This window comes from Pleurodeles waltl, chromosome 2_2 (genome assembly GCF_031143425.1).
Source record: "Pleurodeles waltl isolate 20211129_DDA chromosome 2_2, aPleWal1.hap1.20221129, whole genome shotgun sequence".
Taxonomy (NCBI): Eukaryota; Metazoa; Chordata; class Amphibia; order Caudata; family Salamandridae; genus Pleurodeles; species Pleurodeles waltl.
This window is the reverse complement of record NC_090439.1, coordinates 711819668-711840456: the sequence shown is the minus strand read 5'-3', so window position 1 is coordinate 711840456 and position 20789 is coordinate 711819668. Positions and strand designations below refer to the sequence as shown.

The 20789-nt window shown below is 43.7% G+C and overlaps 1 protein-coding gene across 3 annotated transcripts in view; it reads right to left on the bottom strand.

The window, feature by feature from the left end:
• Positions 1 to 20789, bottom strand: part of ADHFE1 (alcohol dehydrogenase iron containing 1) — a 300399-nt gene that overhangs the window by 250572 nt on the left and 29038 nt on the right. For all 3 annotated transcript variants that reach the window (XM_069220269.1, XM_069220270.1, XM_069220271.1), the window contains exon 2: positions 20495 to 20532. In XM_069220269.1, the coding sequence (XP_069076370.1) occupies positions 20495 to 20532 (38 nt within the window). The remainder of the gene's footprint in view (positions 1 to 20494; positions 20533 to 20789) is intronic.

The following is a 20789-nucleotide window of genomic DNA, read 5'->3' as shown; positions in this document are numbered from 1 at the left end:
ACAACTCCTCCCTGATGCTCCAGGAGACCCATCTGATGGGGAACCGTTGTTCCCTTCCTGGTACGCCAGGCTTACGATAGGGTCTTTCACTCTGGCAATACCTACAGATCTCTAGAAGTGGCGATCCTGCTGTGTCACTCCTTCCCTATGTCTGTTTTCCGCGAAATGAAGGACCCTCAGTGTCGCTTTATGGCCCTTAGCAGCACAGTTGAAGGGTGACCCATCAAGCTTGTTTGTACATATGCTCTCCCTACAGCCCTAAAGGTCCTCCTTCAGCATCTCTCCAAGGTCCTGCTGACCCTTCTCGAGGGGCTGACAGCGGCTGGATGTGACTTCAATGCAGTCCCTGCCACAAACGTGGATGCCCCAGGCCTTCCCTTCGTTTCTCGCCTGACTGGTGCTTGTCATTTTTCGGATTTGACCTCTGCTCTTGGTCTTTGGGATGTATGGCGGGTATGGAATCCTCTACACCATCAATACACTCACACCTCTGCAGCACACCATACCCGATCCCGCATAGACCTTATCTTCATGCCAGCCAGGGCTGCCAAACGGTGTCTCAAATCCAGATTCTTCCATGGGGTATCTCAGATCACACTTCTCTTCTCCTCTGCCTTGGCTCCTCCACAAGGGACCCACATCCCATGTGGCGTCTTAATGCTTGTTATCTCCAAGATGAACTGAAGGCCTATTTCCAAGTTAACAAGGGCTCAGTCTGCTCCGCTGGCACCCTAAGAGAAGCCAGTAAAGCTATTAGGGGCTATGGCAGGGGCTGAATTTTGTGAGATGGTGCAAGCCTTGCTCCCAACGCAGGCTTACAGGCAAGTCTTGCTGCTGATACCCAAGGAGATGTGCCCCGGCAACCGGACCTAGTATGTGAGGAGATCCACTTCTCGTCACTTGAGGCTGCTAAACAACTGTGGCGCGCTTCGAGGGCCAGGGTCTATGGATGGGCAGATAAGAAAGGAAAGCTGTTATATTGGCTGGCCTCCCACCCAGAAGCAAACAGAATCATCCCCGAAATCACAGGCAAGCATGGTCATAACCACTGCATCTTTCAGGACATTGCACACACATCTGCTGATTACTACAGCTGACTATATGTGGCACCTGTTAAACTGAACCAAACCATCACTTTCTGCACAAAGTACTCCTTCCTCGACTCTACTACTCAGAGGTTCAGATGTTAGACCAGCCATTATCAGCTGAAGAAGTGGGAGCAGCCATCTCAGCGGTGGCTTCCAGAAAGACCCCACACCCAACGGGTTTCCCACAGAATTTTACACAACATTCTGGGAAAACCCAGACTCCCTGGCTCCTTGCTCTCTATAATGAAGTATCCATAAATGGCACTTTTATGCCAGAGATAGATGCAGGCACCATCATGGTAATCCCGAAGAAGCAACTCCCATTGGCCTCCTGCTCGGACTATCATTTGATCTCTCTCATCAACAGGGAGGTCAAGATCTATTCTACAATCCTAGCCACCCATCTCAAACAGGTCTTCTGCACATTCATACACCCTGACCAATGCGGTTTCATGACGACTTCACGTTGCCTTGGTTCGTCGTCACCTGCTCCCAACTCACTCAACTGTGGTCATCTGGTCATGCCGGATTAGGACAAAGTCACAAGTTAAGGCCGACTGCAATGGAGCTCAGGCTAGCTGCAGGGACCAGATTAGTCCAGATGAGAATTGTGCTTAGGTCTGTGATGCAAGGTGCTGCGTTGCGCTGCTTCAGTTCTGATGAGAAGCTGCGAGGGCTACAATGCAAGGTGCTATGTTGAGTTGAGTTGCTCTGCATAAATTCCAATAAGGTAGCCAATCAGGGGCTGCGGTACGAGGTCCTGCATCGAGTTGCACAGCGCTGCATTCGTTTTGATGGAGCCCACAGTTAGGCTGCTACCACAACTTTAGCCCCACTTCCAAGGGTCCATGACTCAGGAGCACCACTTGGTGGTCAGAACTCACTGCATGCACAGTCCAGATGCAGAGTTCAAGGGCACTGGAGGTTGTAATATCCCTGAAGCCCAGAACAGGAGGCCAGAAAACTAGCTCTTGGAGTCACTCTATTGGTCCTGGGTTCAAGCAGCAGGCCCAGTTTTCCCTCCTCAGACAGCAGGGCAGTCCTTCTTGCAGCAGGGCAGCCTTTCCCAGGTCGAGAAGTGATCTGAAGAGTGGAGTCTTTTTACCTGGTGCCCACTTTGAAGTGGAAGAAACCTCTGGAGTTTTGGCCCCACAGAAGTATCTGGAATTTCTTGTCTCCCTGCCCTGGTCCAGGACTGGCTGCAGGCACAATATGTTAGTGAAGAAGTTCTTTGTGTGTGAGCTGAAGCAGTGTCTTTGAAGTGCAGGTACGACTGTGCACAGCTCTGACCCCTATCCTGCCATGGATGGCCCATCCTGCCAACACTCAGTCCCTCTATTGTGTGGCTTTCTGGGAGGAATACACAAAGGTCAACTGCCAACCACACCTAGTCATGTGACCCAGGAAACAGGCTGCAGCAATAAAATGGCTAGAACAAGAAAATGCCAACTTTCTAAAAATTGCATTTTCAGAATTGTGACTCAAAATCTGACTTCATCATAAATAGGATTTTAAATAACAATTCCTGAGATACTAAACACAACATTTCTACAAGCTCCCAAAGATTTTTGAGCACTTACTAAATGTAATAAGATAACCCAATGTTATCCAATGGGAGAGGTCGGCCTCAAGGTAGTGAAAAACAAATTTCACCAGACTAGACTGAATCGGAGGCAGTCCAGTGCAGGAACCGCATCAAGTGACAGCTATCAGCAGACTGTTAACTTAAGGAATCAATATCTGAATCTGCAGACTTTTACAACACCTACGTACACATCCTCCAAGGATGAAGAATTATTATCAACTCATTTTCAAACCACAGACCATTATTCCATGTTACAAGTGTGGATTACTCGGTGAATGATGGAGGAGATGAAAACAACAAGATTCCTCATCTTTTTTATTCAAATAGTGCCCTTATTGCAGTGCTACGTGTAGTTTTGTGTGAGTTAATGACAGAACCTTTTTGGCTCCTGATGAACTCCGTGGAACTGTGATGTAAGTGTAAGAGCATGATGAAGTGAATGCATGTTTAGAATGTTGAATTTGCAGTTACACTCAGATGAATAAAGACGTGTAATACCCAGTTCCATGTGTCACATAGTCATTGACGGGTACCCAGGCTGGGGAGGATGCTACAACTGGTGACAAGACAGGAGAGAAGTAAACCAAAGATCGACGGTGCTCTCCCACAGAGTTTGTCAAGGTCCAAGCAAACTGCTCATGTGCCTCCGTTGAGGTGTGGAATCGATGTTTGGTGTATGTTGAGTCAAAGCAAAACTCCAGCCCGTGTGAAGCACTTGAAGATAACAAAAGCTTCACGGATAATGTCTACACATAGTTGGCCACAAACCTGCTGGCAAGGCTGTAAAGAGAGGTTACACACTAGTATGACAGAGCGATAATACTTAAGGCATTGCAAATTGCAAGATAACACTGCTATCAGAAGCGCTGTGAGACGGAGATCAACCAGGTGTCAAAAAGCACAAAAGGATGCCTGAAAACAAGGCAATTCAGATAAAAGAAACAGTCATCTGCTTACCAGAATAGATTAAAGAGAGTCATCATAGCAGAGCACTGGGTGAAGTTACCCAAGGAAAAGTGCCCAGGGTTGTGCTTATAGAGCCGTCTACACCCGAAACGGAATGCCACCAAAGCTGCTGAGTGGGGCTCAGAACAACTCCACAGGTCTACGAAGACTGAAAGGCCGAGAGTGGCGATTGGAATATTGAAAGGCTGTTTTACCAATAGAGACAAAGGAAGAGGTCATGTTTCCCGCTGTTATAAAAAATGACCCAGAGGCCAGCCCATTGCAAGGCCTCAGAGATGTTTTTCATAAACAAGTTCATAAAGAATCTGACAAAATGCTATTTTCAACATCAGTGAGTTCTACAAATGGTTATAAAGCTGCCACCTTCCTGAAACAACCACCACCATCACCAAAAAGCAGAATGCTGGCAACAGATGGACTACTGGATACAGACATTTGATTATTTCATTAATGAACTAGAAGTAACAGATAAAAAGAAGATTATCAAGTATCTTATCAAGTATCTTAAGACTCTTGCTTGTGAGGGTGTAAAAGAAGTCATAAAGAAAATGCAGTGAGCTGACGAAGTCACCTACCGTCAAGTTAAAGAAGCCCTGGTTCTTAAATTCAATCCAATGTAGATTACGAAAGGTACATTTTCAGTCAAGAATGACAGAGAGTTGGTGAAACCATAGACAAATTTGTTCAAAGGCTGGATACGCTCATCAAACACTAAGTTAAATTAATTTAATGATGAGGAAGCAATACATCTCAGAGTTATTGGTGGATGCCTGTCAAATTCATTCAGACTATGAAGAGCATGTCAATCGACAAGCTGCATGGAGGCCACAGGTGCCCAAAGTGAGTCAGTCATTAACATGAAAAGTAAGCAGAGGGACACAACGTGATGTCTCCACGGAAAAAGAAGTTGTGTTTCAGGTGCAGACTTTCATTTATACACAAGGGCAAATGTCCCACCATTGGTTAGATATGCAAAGGCTGCGGGAAGGAGAACACTTTGTAATGGTTTCCAGAAGCAATGTTCGATGGATACCCACAAGGCCTAGTGACAACACCAGTTGAGACAAATCAACACCAAACAAAGTCGATCATCATCAAAATTATCATCAGAAAGTTCTTCAGCATAAACGTCAAATGAAAGTGAAGAAGGTGGTTTTGTAATGTTGATGTTTACCTCAGAAAAATGTGGGCATGTTGGACTGGCAACACGCTAAGAAAAAAAAACAGTCACAGAAAAGTCAACATGAAAAAGCACCAAAGTCATTCAAACATTGCCTGAAGATTAAACTGAAAGTAAATGGTTGTTCAATACCTTTCATTATCGACAGTGGTGCATCGATAAACATTATGCCTGAGGAGAAATGTAATGAACTATTTCCATTGTCTCAACTGACTCTATTGAAAACTAAAGTATATACATGGGCTTTTTCGAATGCCATTGAAAAGTCAAGGTTCATTAGTAGTGACAATGAAATACAAGAAGACAAAAGTGTAAGCACCCATTCATGTGCTTCAAGCTATGGCGTTAATTGCCTGTTTACTCAGATTCAGCACAGCTTCTGATATGGGACTGACCTCAGTAAACTACAACATAAATGCTCCGTATGAAATAGTAAGTCAGTTCCCTTCATTGTTTTGTGGGTTAAGAAAACTTAAGAATATGAAAGTACAATTGCATATTGATGAGGACGTCTGTCCTATGGCTCAAAGACACAGACAAATTGCATTTCATTAACAAGAAGGTGCTGAAAAGGTACTTGAATCATTGCTTAAACATGACATCATTCATTGTTCTGTTGGTCCATTGCCATGGGTTTCTCCCACAGTGGTAGTAACCCAAAAGTACAGTGAAGGAGCTGTATACATCTGTGGATATGCATCAAGTGACCAAGGCAATTGAAAGAGAACAACATCCAGGTCCGCACAATGTTGGCATGATAACACAATTGAATGGTGCGAGGGTCTTCTCTCGCCTTGATTTAAATAAAGGATATCATCAATTGGAACTCAAGGAGAATTGCAGGTACATTACAACCCTTTCTACACATATTTGTCTATTTCGATATTAAAGACGAAATCTTGGTGAGTCATCAGCATCAGAGCTTTTCCAAGATGTCTTTTGACGTATCATACAGCCTGTCATGAATGCATTCAACTATGGTGATGACAAATTAATTTTTGGAGCCACACCGAAGGAGCATGATAAAGCTCTCAAACAAGTGTGTAGTTACCTGTTGATGCAGGTTTAACTTTAAATGCTGAGAAATATGAACTCCTTTAAACAAAACTAAAGTTCTTTATCCATATCTTTATTGATGGGGGTAGGACACCAGATCCAGCAAAAGTGCAAGTGTTGTCAACTGCCAGTCCCAAACCAGATGTTTCAACGTTACGTTAATTCCTTGGCATGGCCAGTTACTGTTCCAGATATTTATGATACTTTGCCACCGTAAGTGCTCCATTAGGAGACTTGACGAAAATCTTTCATTTAATTGGTCACATGAATGTGAGCAAAGCTTTAAGAGAATCAAACAATCGATTGAGAACACTGCTGAAATGGCATATTTGAATCCAAAGCTTCATACAGTTGTTGCTGACGCTCGGCCAGTCGGGTTAAGTGCAATCGCTGCACAGCAACACCCAAATGCTCAAATACATATTGTGGCATATGGAAGCAAAAGTTTGTCCCAAACTGAACATGCCTATTTACAACATAAGAAAGAAAGTTTAGCAGGTGTGTGGGCTTGTGAACATTTCCATGTGTTCCTGTATGGAAAGCCTTTATACTTGTGACAGATCATCAAGCATTGTTGATCATCTTTGGCAATCCAAAGGCCAAGATGCCTCCTTGCGTTAAACGTTGAGGTCTACGATTACAAGAATGCAACTACACAACTGTGCACCGTCTGGTGAAAGATCAAAACCCTGCTGACTACTTCTCCAGAGTGCCTATACAGTGTCATGGTACCCCTTCCAAGATGGCTGAAGTCTACATAAATTTAATTGTGAAGTCAAACAACCAGCCGCCATTTTACAAAGATGCTGCAGCACTCAAAACAATATTCGTAATAAACACATCCTCCAGTTAAGTTGGTTGTAGTGGGTTCCTTTAATTAGTAAATTAAAGTGGTGGAGCGTTGTGAGGTGAGTGCAGATTTAGAGTGTTGAGTTTGTGATTACACCCAGATGAATAAAGACGTGTAATACCCAGCTCCATGTGTGGCGTAGTCATTGGCAGGTATGCAGGCTGAAGACGACGCTACAGTATGTTGGCGGGATCCAGCCTTATTATGACTGGGTGGAAGCCAAGGTTAAGGTAAGGAATATCGAGTAGGGAATATACTCTGTTCTTCGGGCAATTCTGAGAGACGGCACAAATCCAGTTCGACTAGTTGCTTTTTAAAAGGGATTTATTATTTCATTCAATAAAGTGCAAAGTGCGAGGTGCTACAAAAGAAAACCTGGCCTACGTATTTCGGCAAAAAGCCTTCGACTGGGCCATCCATATATATATACTTAACTTCACCTATATATACCATGGAGAGACATACATCATCAAGGTGCATACATGTGGAGTAAAGAATAGTTAATCTATACTTACCTTTTAAGATTTACATCCTCAATATTTTGGTCCTTGATATTATGGCTACGATATTCTGGTATCTTAAATTTCCCTACTTGATATTCAATTCTACAACTGAAGTCAGAGCAGATTCTGCTGGGAAACCTTAGAGTGTTCTTGTACAAATGTTGGTTTGAACAAAAGAGCCTAGTTGTGGAAACTATTTTTTGAGGGGTGGTTTTCAAAATTCCTATACAACAAAACTTTCTTGTTTGCTTTATATTTCAGGTATTTTTCAGGTGGAAGCAAGCATACATGCTTAAGGTAATATTTCAGTTGCCGTAACTTAATGCACATAATGCAATTAGTGATGAGAGGTCTTAGGAAAAACAAGCATTGGCAAAATCCATGTCTGGTGTTGGCTACGGGCATTCTGACTTTGCTAAGATTTCTTTGGTCTTAATTTTTGTAAAACTTTACATTGCTTGGAATCTCTCAGGCTCTTGCCAATATAGAAATAAACATTGTCTAAAAGCACATATGTTTCTTTTGGCATCCAAAAGCATACATTATTACAGCTGTCTCTGGCACGAAGGACAGTAGTTTGAGAGAGGGTGTGATTCTTGTGAAATAGCGGAGAATGTAGTCACTCACAGTGATGTTAGCAAATAGCTGAAGTGGGCTGATACATTGCCCAATGCTGTTTACTGTAAAGAATACAAGAAATATGCAACTGACATAACAGACCTATTAACCCCTTCGCTGCCAGGCCTTTTCCCCCCCCTGTGCCAGGCCTTTTTTTGGCTATTTGGGGCAGTTCACGCTTAGGCCCTCATAACTTTTTGTCCACATAAGCTAGCCAAGCCAAATGTGCGTCCTTTTTTCCCAACATCCTAGGGATTCTAGAGGTATCCAGACTTTGTGGGTTCCCCTGAAGGAGGCCAAGAAATTAGCCAAAATACAGTGAAAATTTCGTTTTAAAAAAAAAAAAATGGGAAAAAGGGGCTGCATAAGAAGGCTTGTGGTTTTTCCCCTGAAAATGGCATCAAAGGGTTTGCGGTGCTAAAATCACCAGCTTCCCAGCTTTCAGGAACAGGCAGACTTGAATCAGAAAACCCAATTTTTCAACACAATTTTGGCATTTTACTGGGACATTGTAATATGTAATTTACTTTTAATCTTCTTTCAAATATTGTATTGTGCCATGTTATTTCTTTTGTATGTTTCACGTGCATGGTTCCGATGGAACCCTTGTTTCATTGGTTGCTTCTCTTCGTTCTGGAGTGCGAGTAGCTCGGTCTCGAGTTGACCGTTACGACAGGACGGAGAGGCAGCTATGTGCGTGGGTCCCTTTGGTATGAATAAACTCTCCTGCACGCAATTTTAAATGCGTTTCTTTGTTATTTGACGAACCTCCCTGCTACATATTTGGTACCAGGAGTGGGGTCAAGAAAGAGCTACTTTATAGAAGGGACCCATCGGTGAGCTGCTTCTTATTTGTGTCAGTTCTGGTGCTGTTCCGTTTCCCGACATCGGTGCTACATTGGTGAGCTGTTCCTTGTTGGTGTCAGTTTTGGCGCTGTTCCGTTTCCTGGCATTTGGGAGCTGATTCTTGTTGCTGTGCTCACTTCGGTTGTTCTGCTTCCTGGAAAGAAGTTATTTGAAACTGATTGGCTGCACGTGGAGGTGTGAGTAGGAGGGACATATATATATATATATTTTTTTTTTGCCTCTATTGGATTGGCCTTATATGTTACGCTTCAGTTAGGCCTGTAGTTGCCTTGGAAACTGATTACGATCCTTCGCGCTCTTCATGCGCTGCGCAGCTGAAATTTTTTTTTATAAAAAAAAGGTTGCCTTGGTGACGGTTTCCTATTCTACGAGTTCTACGTGGCAGCAATTCTAAGGTTGCCGTAGCAACGGATACACAACTATTCTACGAGTTCTACGTGGCAGTGATTCTAAGGTTGTCTTTAGCAACGGATATACAAATTATTATTATTATTATTATTTTTTCTTCTTTTTCTCCGATTCGTCACGATTTTTGGTTACCTTAACAATGGACACACATTTTTTCATTTTTTCTAAATGACGTTGCCTTGTTTATGCTTGTCCTGGTAGTGTCATTTAAAGACGGATTCTTCGTTTTTTGTGTATTTTTCTACATTGCATTAAAATTCACTGGTACTTTGCTGTAAATGTCCTGTTTCTTTAAAATAAAAATATTTTGTGTATTTTCCAAAATTTTAATATGGCATCAAGTCATGATATTGTACAACCACCAGTTTTCTTACAGAAAGCAGGTAAACCTGACATTAAATGGGCGGAATGGATTCGCATTTTTGAAAACTATTTGGCAGCCATTGATGCTATGGAATTTTCTCCTAATAGGAAGAAGGCATTATTATTTAATCATCTAGGAATTGCAGCTCAAAGAATATTCGACAACTTACCAGCCATTTCATCTCCGGGTGGAGGTGATGTACTATGGAACTGCTATATTGAAGCAAAGGAACGTATGGCAAAGCATTATTCTGGGGACTCAGATGTATTACTTGAAAGATTTAATTTTGCTATGCGCAAACAAATGAGTGATGAGTCAATTGAGGAGTATATAGCAAACTTAAGAGTTTTAGCAGCTAAATGTGAATTTGGTCCAAATACTGATGTTTATATTCGGGATCAGTCTGTGTTTCATTGCTTTCACAAAAAGATTCAAGAAAGACTTTTGTCATGTTGTAACCCAACTTTGGAAGAAGTTATGGTTTTAGCTAAAGGGATTGAAAGGTCCATAAATACTTCCAAAGTTTTAGCTAATCAGAACAGCACTGTTGATCTTATTAGTGAGAAAGAAACTGTTTGTGCCATTCATAACAAACTGAGCAAACAGCCAAATATAAGAATGGCTAAATTTTCAAAACAGTGTTTCCGGTGTGGCTCAAAATTTCATATTGGTAATGACACTTCTTGTCCGGCACATGGTAAGAAATGTAATAATTGTCGTAAAATGGGACATTTTCAAATAGTCTGTCAGTCACAACCCTCAAACAGAGGCTCTTATAGCAAAGTCAAAATCAACAGTGTTGACGTTGATGACGAAATCTCACAGATTTCTAAACAATTTTCGAATATGTTATTAACCATTGATGTTTCGGATGGTCAGGGCGGGAAAACTGAGAAAGTCATTAAAGGGGCTGTGTGTGATGTAGTGATTCGTTCTCAAACCATTCCTGTTCTAGCTGATTCAGGAGCCCCCATTACTATTTTAGCAGATCACACATTTTTTAAGTTGTGGAAGGGTTCCATTGAATTACAGTATCCTGATGTTGCTCCTAAAGCGTTTGGAGAACAAGACATTAACCTCTTGGGTTATTTTGTATCAGATCTTCAATGTCTTGGCAGAACTATTGTAACAAAAATTTATGTAGCCGTCAAAGGACGTAATATTGTGGGTTGGAAGGATTTAGCACGTTTGGGAATAATACTGCGTCCTGGCCATGATGTTCCAGTGATTCTAGGTGAATTACCTAATTTATTTCTATCAGATTCGGTAGCCAGTGTGTGCATTTCTAAAGACACCACGCAAAGTATAATTGATTTGTTTCCAGAAGTATTCCAAGACCAAATTGGGAGAGTGCAAGGATATGAGCATGGCATAAAACTCAAAAAGGGGGCAACTCCTGTTGTACATAAAGTAAGACCCATACCCTTGAGTGTAAGAGTGGATTTGAAGGCCTTATTACATAAACTTCAATCTCAGGGGATAATTACTCCTGTAGATGCCTCAGAATGGGTATCATCCATTGTAATTACCAAGAAACAAAATGGCGAATTGAGGTTATGTGTGGACTTGAGGTCGGTTAACCAAAACATTGTGATTGATAATCATCCTCTTCCACGTATTCAAGAAATGATTACGAGTTTGGGTAACTCCAAGGTGTTTTCTACCATAGATCTTCACTCGGCATACCATCAAATTCCATTAAGCGAATCTTCTCAAGATGTAACCACTTTTGTAACTCCATTTGGGGTATTCAAGTATCTACGCTTACTGTTTGGCCTTGCTTTAGCAGCAAGCGTTTTTCAAAAATTGATGGATGATTTATTTTCTGACTTACCTCAGGTGTTGGCTTTCCAAGATGACATTTTGATACACACAGTAACAGAGAAAGAACATTTATTAGTTTTAAAAAAGGTTTTGAGTATTCTAAAAGAGAAGGGTATGACAGTAAAACCTGGCAAGTGTAAATTGTTTGTAACCGAGGTGGAATATCTTGGTCATGTCATTTCTGGTGAGGGAATCAGACCTAAATTTAGCAATGTGGAAGCTGTTAGTAGGGCATGTCCTCCTTCTGATAAAGATGCGTTAAAATCTTTTCTAGTACTCTGTGAATACTATGCTAGATTTGTTCCGGGATATGCTATGGAAGTACAACCTCTTAGATCATTGCTTAAAAAAGGAAATAAATTTGAGTGGACAAAGGAATTAAATCTCACATTTGATAGAGTTAAAAAAGTAGTTATCAAAGCCCCTGCGTTACAACCTTTTGACCCTGCAGGTATTCCTTTTGTCATGGTAGATGCCAGTTTAGTTGGTATTGGGGCTGTTTTTGGTCAGTGGGTGAATGGTGGTGAAAACACTGTTGCTTTTGCGTCTAGGATGTTATCAGAAGCAGAGAAACATTATAGCACTATCGAAAGGGAGGCCTTAGCTTGTGTATGGGCAGTTCAGAAGTTTAGAACTTATATTTGGGGCAATAGGTGTGAAGTATTCACTGATCACAAACCTTTGGTTCATTTGTTGAATGGAAATGGTCTAGGTCAGTGATGTCCAACCTTTTTATCGCCGCGGACCGGTAAATGTTTGATAATTTTTCCGTGGCCCGCTTGTCCCATTGTGTGACAAGCGGGCCACGGAAAAATTATCAAACATTTACCGCCCGCCACAGTGGGGCGGCCCGGTGCCGATTGATCCACGGACCAGCACCGGTCCGCGGCCTGGGGGTTGGGGAACACTGGTCTAGGTAAGGCATTGGCACGTTTAGTTCGCATTCTATCCAAATTGCAAGAATAAAATCTGGTGCTGAAGTATGTGCAAGGAGGCATGAACTTTCGTGCTGATTGTTTGTCCCGTTTGCCTTTACCCTATGAAGCTTCAGTTGAGATTGATGCTGAAAAAGAGTGTGTGGTAGCCCTGTTGGATGTTTTAGCTGTATTTAACAATCATGTCACTGAGCAAGAATGGGTGTCAGCTATGTCCTCTGACTCTACGTTGTCTAAAGTAGCAGAATTTTTGAAAACCAAATGGCCTGCTGAGAGAAGTTTGTCAGGGGAGCTTAGAGCTTATTATCATGTGTCAAGTGAGCTCACATGTGAGAATGGTATTTGCCTGAGGGGTGATCTCATCGTTCCTCCTACCAACATCAGGGACAAAATTATTAAACTTGCCCACGAAGGTCACTTGGGTATTTCAGCTACTTCCAGAAAACTTAAAATGTCATATTGGTGGCCTAGCCTGGATAAGCAAATTGTTTCTTTTGTCAACAGGTGTCCCGAGTGTATTGTTTCTGATAAACATTGGAGGACTGTCTCTAAGCCTTTATATCCTGTTCCTTTGCCGGAGAAACCTTGGGATAAAGTCGCATTGGATTTTTCTGGGCCATTTCATTTGTTACCAAGGCACATGAAATATCTTGTGGTGGCGGTGGATTATTTTTCAAAATGGGTTTATTATTCCTTCACTTCTGAAACTGATTCTGATGTAGTTATCAGTTTTTTGAGCAAATTATTTAGATCAGAAGGGCCTGTCAATACAATTGTTACTGATAATGGTTCACATTTTTTGTCTAAAAATGTTTCAGATTTCTTGACTCTGCATGATATCAAAAACCTCAGAGTGGCACTACACAATCCATCGGCGAATGGATTAGTAGAAAGGGTAAATCGGATTCTTAAAGAAGGAATTCAGACTGCTTTAGCATCAAATGTTGATGTTGCAGAATTTCTGCAAGAGAAGATTTAGGCATATCTTTCTACTCCTCATTCAACTACAGGTTGTTCTCCATTCAAATTACTAAGGGGAAGGGATCCCAGAACCAAACTAGTACCAAGATGGATGTTTCATGTCTTGAATGATGTTGACAAAAAATCTCAGTTGGTTAAAAACTCCATGAGATGTTCTGTTGTTGATAAACAACTTAAGCAGAAATGTAATTTTGATCACAGATTTCCCACAAAAACTGTGGATTTAAAAGTAAATGATTGGGTCTTACTTAAAAAACCTTTTAGGGTAAGAAAAGGAGAATCTAAGTTTCATTTTCCATCTAAAGTTCTCAAGGTTACCAAAGCTTCTGTATTATTAGAGGGACGAGGTTGGTGGAGCAGAAGTTGTGTAATTCCTATTAATTTGGAGCAATTAAAGATTTTCAGGAGCATGTCTCATTTAAAACATGACGAGGGGTCAATGTTGTCGACAGATTTACAAGAATTTGAATGTGATGAGTCTTTGAAATCTAATAATTTGGATTCAAATCATTTGTATGATTCTGAGGTTCCGAATTTTAATTCTGATCATCAAACTGTTGATAATGGTTCAAGTCCTAATAGTGACAAATACATGAATGAGGCTCATTCTAAATGTGTTACTACTAGAAGTTCGAGACAAGTTAACTTACCTGTTAAATTTAGAGATTTTATTCTGTCTTAGTGTTTTATTGTTTTTTATTATAAAGGAGGGAGATGTTGTAATATGTAATTTACTTTTAATCTTCTTTCAAATATTGTATTGTGCCATGTTATTTCTTTTGTATGTTTCACGCGCATGGTTCCGATGGAACCCTTGTTTCATTGGTTGCTTCTCTTCGTTCTGGAGTGCGAGTAGCTCGGTCTCGAGTTGACCGTTACGACAGGACGGAGAGGCAGCTATGTGCGTGGGTCCCTTTGGTATGAATAAACTCTTCTGCACGCAATTTTAAATGCGTTTCTTTGTTATTTGACGAACCTCCCTGCTACAGACATACCCCATTTTTACGATTTTTTGTGCTTTCAGCCTCCTTCCAGTCAGTGACAGAAATGGGCATGAAACCAACGCTGGATCCCAGAAACCTAAACATTTCTGAAAAGTAGACAAAATTCTGAATTCAGCAAGGGGTAATTTGTGTAGATCCTACAAGGGTTTCCTACAGAACATAACAACTGGAAAAAAAAAAATATTGAAATTGAGGTGAAACAAAACAGCAATTTTTCTCTACGTTTTACTCTGTAACTTTTCCTGCAATGTCAGATTTTCGAAAGCAATATACCGTTACGTCTGCTGGACTCTTCTGGTTGCGGGGATATATAGGGCTTGTAGGTTCATCAAGAACCCTAGGTACCCAGAGACAATAAATGAGCTGCACCCTGCAGTGGGTTTTCATTCTATACCGAGCATACAGCAATTCTTTTGCTGAAATATAAAGAGTGAAAAATAGCTATCAAGAAAATCTTTGTATTTCCAAAATGGGCACAAGATAAGGTGTTGAGAAGCAGTGGTTATTTGCACATCTCTGAATTCCGGGGTGCCCATACTAGCATGTGAATTACAGGGCATTTATCAAATAGACGTCTTTTTTACACACTCTCTTATATTTGGAAGGAAAAAATGTAGAGAAAGACAAGGGGCAATAACACTTGTTTTGCTATTCTATGTTACCCTAAGTCTCCCAATAAAAATGATACCTCACTTGTGTGGGTAGGCCTAGCACCCGCGACAGGAAATGCCCCAAAACACAACGTGGACACATCCCATTTTTTGACAGAAAACAGAGGTGTTTTTTGCAAAGTGCCTACCTGTAGATTTTGGCCTCTAGCTCAGCCGGCACCTAGGGAAACCTACCAAACTTGTGCATTTTTTAAAACTAGAGACCTAGGGGAATCCAAGATGGGGTGACTTGTTGGGCTCTGGCCAGGTTCTGTTACCCAGAATCCTTTGCAAACCTCAAAATTTGGCTAAAAAAACACGTTTTCCTCACATTTCGGTGACAGAAAGTTCTGGAATCTGAGAGGAGAAACAAATTTCCTCCCACCCAGCGTTCCCCCAAGTCTCCCGATAAAAAAGATACCTCACTTGTGTGGGTCGGCCTAGCGCCCGCGACAGGAAATGCCCCAAAACACAACGTGGACACATCCCATTTTTTGACAGAAAACAGAGGTGTTTTTTGTAAAGTCCCTACCTGTAGATTTTGGCTTCTAGCTCAGCCGGCACCTAGGGAAACCTACCAAACCTGTGCATTTTTTAAAACTAGAGACCTAGGGGAATCCAAGATGTGGTGACTTGTGGGGGCTCTAACCAGGTTCTGTTACCTAGAATCCTTTGCAAACCTCAAAATTTGGCTACAAAAACACGTTTGCCTCACATTTCGGTGACAGAAAGTTCTGGAATCTGAGAGGAGCCACAAATTTCCTTCCACCCAGCGTTCCCCCAAGTCTCCCGATAAAAATGATACCTCACTTGTGTGGGTAGGTCTAGCGCTCACGAAAGGAAATGGCCCAAAACACAACGTGGACACATCAAATTTTTTCACAGAAAACAGAGGTGTTTTTTTACAAAGTGCCTACCTGTGGATTTTGGCATCTAGCTCAGCCGGCCCCAGGGGGGGCAGAGATGGCCTAAAATAAATATGCCCCCCAACCCACCCAGGGAGCGACCCTTGCCTAAAAAAAATAGCCCTGGCGCCTAGGTTTCTGCCCCCCCGGGGGCAGAGCGGCCTAATAACAATAGGCCGATCTGCCCCCGGGGGGGCAGAAATGGCCTAAACTAAATTTGCCCCCCCAAACCCCCCGGGAGCGACCCTTGCCTATGGGGTCGCTCCCCTTGCGTGACATTGGCGCAAAAAAAAATCCCCGGTGCCTAGTGGTTTCTGCGCCCCTTGGGGGCAGATTGACCGAATATCGGCCGATCGGGGCAGAAATGGTCTAAATACAATTTGCCCCCAAGGGGAGCGACCCCTGCCTAATGGGTCGCTCCCCATCTCTAAAAAAACAAACAAACCAAAAAAAACACACATTTTTTTTTTTAGCCCTGGCGCCGAGAGGTTTCTGCCCCCCCTGGGGGCAGATCGGCCTAATAACAATAGGCCGATCTGCCCCCGGGGGGGGGGGCAGGAAGGGCCTAAAATAAATTTGACCCCCCACCCCCCCAGGAGCGACCCTTGCCTACGGGGTCGCTCCCCTTGCGTGACATTGGCGCAAAAAAAAAAAATCCCTGGTGCCTAGTGGTTTCTGCCCCCTTTGAGGGCAGATTGACCTAAAATCGGCCGATCTGCCCCCAAAGGCGGCAGAAATGGCCTAAATACAATTTGCCCCTCCTTGCCTAAGGGGTCGCTCACCATCTGTAAAACAACAACAACAACAAAATCCCTGGTGCCTAGTGGTTTCTACCCCATTGGGGGCAGATCGGCCTAATTAAAATAGGCTGATCTGCCCCCCAGAGTGGCAGAAATGGCCTAAAATAAATTTGCCCCTCAGGGGAACGACCCTTGCCTAAGGGGTCGCTCCCCTTGCGTGAAATTCATGAAGAAAAAAAAACTCACTGGTGTCTAGTGGTTTCTGTCCCCCTTGGGGGCAGATCAGCCTTATAAAAATAGGCCAATCTGCCCCCAAGGGGGGCAGAGATGGCCTAAATGTAATTTGCCCCCTAGGGGAGCGACCCTTGCCTAAGGGGTCGCTCCCCACCTCTAAAAGAAAAAAAAAATGATCCCTGGTGCCTACAGGTTTCTGCCCCTGGGGGGCAGAAAAGGCCTTAAAAAAATGCCCCCCTGGGAGCGACCCTTGGCCAAGGGGTCGCTCCCCTTGTGTGAAATTCGCAAAAAAAAAAAATCCCTGGTGTCTAGTGGTTTCTGTCCCACTTGGGGGCAGATTGGCCTCATAAAAATAGGCCAATCTGCCCCCAAGGTGGGCAGAAATGGCCTAAATGTAATTTGCCCCCTAGGGGAGCGACCCTTGTCCCCACCTCTAAAAGAAAAAAAAAATGATCCCTGGTGCCTAGAGGTATCTGCCCCCGGGGGGCAGAAAAGACCTTAAAAAAATGCCCCCCCTGGGAGCGACCCTTGGCCAAGGGGTCGCTCCCATTGCGTGAAATTCACACAAAAAAAAACTCCCTGGTGTCTAGTGGTTTCTGTCCCACTTGAGGGCAGATTGGCCTCATAAAAATAGGCCAATCTGCCCCCAAGGTGGGCAGAAATGGCCTAAATGTAATTTGCCCCCTAGGGGAGCGACCCTTGCCTAAGGGGTCGCTCCCTACCTCTAAAAGAAAAAACAAAACAAAAAACAAACAAAAAAAAAAAAGATCCCTGGTGCCTAGAGGTTTCTGCCCCCAGGGGCGGGCAGAAAGGCCTTCCCAAAAAAAATGCCCCCCCTGGGAGCGACCTTTGCCCAAGGGGTCGCTCCCTTATGCCAAGTTCCATATCAAAATAAAATCCCTGGTGTCTAGTGGGCGTTTCAAAAGCCGGATTGCTTTACAATCCAGTTTTTGAAACGTTGAGAGAGACTTCAAAGGGAAGGAAATACATTTCCTTCCCGTTCAAGCCTCTCTCTGCCTCCTCCACGTGATCGGAAGAGAAATGCAAAGCATTTCTCTTCCGAGCGCACTGGAAGCTGACCTTCCAGCGCGAAGGAGGAGGCCTCTGTGACAATCAGCGCGTGATGCGCACTGACGGGGGGTGGTGGGGGGGTCGGGGGTGGACGGGGAAGGGATTCCCCTTCCATCCACGACCGGGGGGTGTGGGTGGGGGGCACAAGGGCGCTCCCCCCAGTTCCCGGGTGCAGAACGAGGTGATCTCGTCCAAGGCACCCGGGAACCGGTGCCTTGGACGAGATCACCTCGTCCAAGGCACCGTAGGGGTTAATGAAGAAAGATGGCTGATAATAATTTAATGAAAAAAAAACAAAGGGTACAGGGATGTTATAGTTAGGAAATAGAATTAAAAAACCATAGCAATTCACTGAAAAAACACAATAGTTACAGGGACGTTATAGTTAGGTTATGAATTTACTCATACAAAACCAAAATCTGTAACCTTTGTTTTTTTCAATGAATTTCTATTTTTTTAATGTAAACTCATTTTCATTATTACACGTTAATCCAACCACCCCCGCGCACGTCCATCGGCCGGGGCCTGCGAGCAACCCCTATTTCAACCCAACCCCATGCTATGACGGGCCTTTCATCTTGCAGCCCCCACTCCCCAGGCCAATCTCAGACCTAGGGACCCCATTCCCGAGGCCATGCCTAACTATATATTTTTTTTATATATATAATGATCTTGGCCCCAGGGACCCCATCACCCAGGACGCGGCCTAATTATTTTTTATTTTTTGGGGGATGGAGGGGGCGCATGGCTGCCGCCCAAGGCGGATCTCAGCCCTGGGGACCCCAACCCCTGGGGCATGGCCTAATTATTATTTGCTTTCGTGGGGGGGGGGGCACATGACCCCCATCTACAGGGCGATCTCGGTCCCCAGGGATCCCATCCCCGAGTCCTGGACTAAACATTTATATTTTTTTGTTTTAGGGGAGGGGGGCAGCACCCCCCCGCTCCGCAGACCGTTCTCACCCCCGGGGCCCGGCCATGTAACCTAGGTGTCCCCCAATTTTGGGGACCAAAGGGGGGGTGCCTGAAGGCCCAAACTGTCCCAGCTGGCTCCCCACCTGCTGTGGGAGCCAGCATTGCTGTCAAAGAAAGGGATCTGCTTTAGTGCTCTGTGCACCCCAGGACATAGTAGGAGCCAGCCCTGGGGGGTGGCGTTCCACAAGGCCATCAGTGGCTCCTCGAAGGGGGCTGCGGTTCCCAACTCCAATGAAAAAAGCCCAGGGGAGGTGGTCGTCCCAGAGGCTGCGGGGGTCCGAATCAGATCCCCTTTTCTTTTTTTAACATTTGCCCCAGGGAGATGGTGGTCCCCAGGACTGCATGGGGGCAACGCACCTCCCCACATACAATTTAAGATGCCCCGGGGAGGTGTTGGGCCACCGGGCTGCGGGGAGCGCATGGCCTCCCACACACAGTCTGAGCAATGACCTGTGGAGGTGGTGGTCCCTGGGGCTGCAGACGGGCCACGCAGGCCCCTGTGTTATATTCATTTAAAGTCCAGGGAAGGTGGTGGTCCCCAGGGCTGCGGGGTGGGGAGGTTTCAGGGGGCCCCCCTTTACAACTGTTTGAAGCCCCAGGGAGGTAGGGGTCCCCGGAGCTGTGGGGGGGTGGCGGCAGAGCCCCCCCCACTTTAAAATGTAAATGCCCTGGGATCTGGCCCTCTCGGGGACCTCACAGAAATAAGTGCAGAAGCTTGTGCTTGGTTTTAAAAAACAAATTGCCATGATTTCATCGATTGGTGGAAATTGTTTTTTTTTTCAAGAATGCTTTTTATCCCAGAGGTGGGGGGGGGGTCCATCTAGGACCTCACCAGCAGAGCTAAGGGGTCAGGGTTTCCCTACCCTGGCCATTTTTCCTTTGTTTTGTTTTTTCCTTTTTTCTTGATGGCTGCCAACAATTTCTTGGTTTGAAGTGTTGGCAGCCAATCAGAGCTCTGCATTTGCCAAGCACAAGCTATTAATCTTCTCGAAGTCGTCGTGGCCAGAGAACGACAAATCTGTTTTCCTTTTAATGTCTCATAAACTACAGAATGGATTTACACCAAATAAGCGAAAGTACAATCTGCATACTGAAAGCTAGCTTTAGGACGAATTGGGTGTAATTCAGTTTAGTAGTTCGGGCTGTAGTCGTGTCTAAAGGTCCTATGGGAATTAACATGGGAAATGCAACTTTTATTGGCCCCTGCTTGACGAATCACCCCAAAACTTTCCATGCAGAACAAGAAACATCAAGGTACTTTTTTTGAAAACTTTTGTAATGATTTGTCAAATGGTGGCGAAGATATAGGCAAGTCAAAAGAAAAAACATTTATTCCATGTAAACATGGTCCTAAGTAACTACCTAGTGGCAAATGCGACTAGGTGGTGTATATATCACACACACACACACACATATACATATATATATATATATACACACATATTTTTTGGTTGACTGACTAATCACAAGTGGTTTAGGATTAGGGTGCACAACCTCATACCAGTGTTCATGCATATCAAACTTACCATCTTTTTTCACATCTTGTATGATTTTTTTCCAGTCATCACTCATATTTTATATTTTATTTTTGTATAGTTAAAACTTCTGTCACTACATCTAGAGTGTCAAAGGAACGACACACATGTTGCTTAATCAAATCGTGGACGTGTTCATTTGGGTGCATTCTTACCTTGAGAGTAAACGTGGGAATGAGCGGGACACCTACACCTGGTTGAAACAAGAAAGCGCAAGGTTGGTTAATGGGCTACTAAAGAAACAGCGATTAGATACATAGATACTTCAGGTATCACGTTACCAAATAATTCTATGGCGTGAAGAACACTTCCTCCCTCCCATCTCTTCCTATACCCTGTTTCATTAATGACAAAGGTTTGCTAAAGTTATGGCCTGCCATCTAGTGGTCTTAAACGCTACTTGTAATTCTTCTGAAGCGTCTGGTTTTCAATATGCAGAGAGAAGTATAC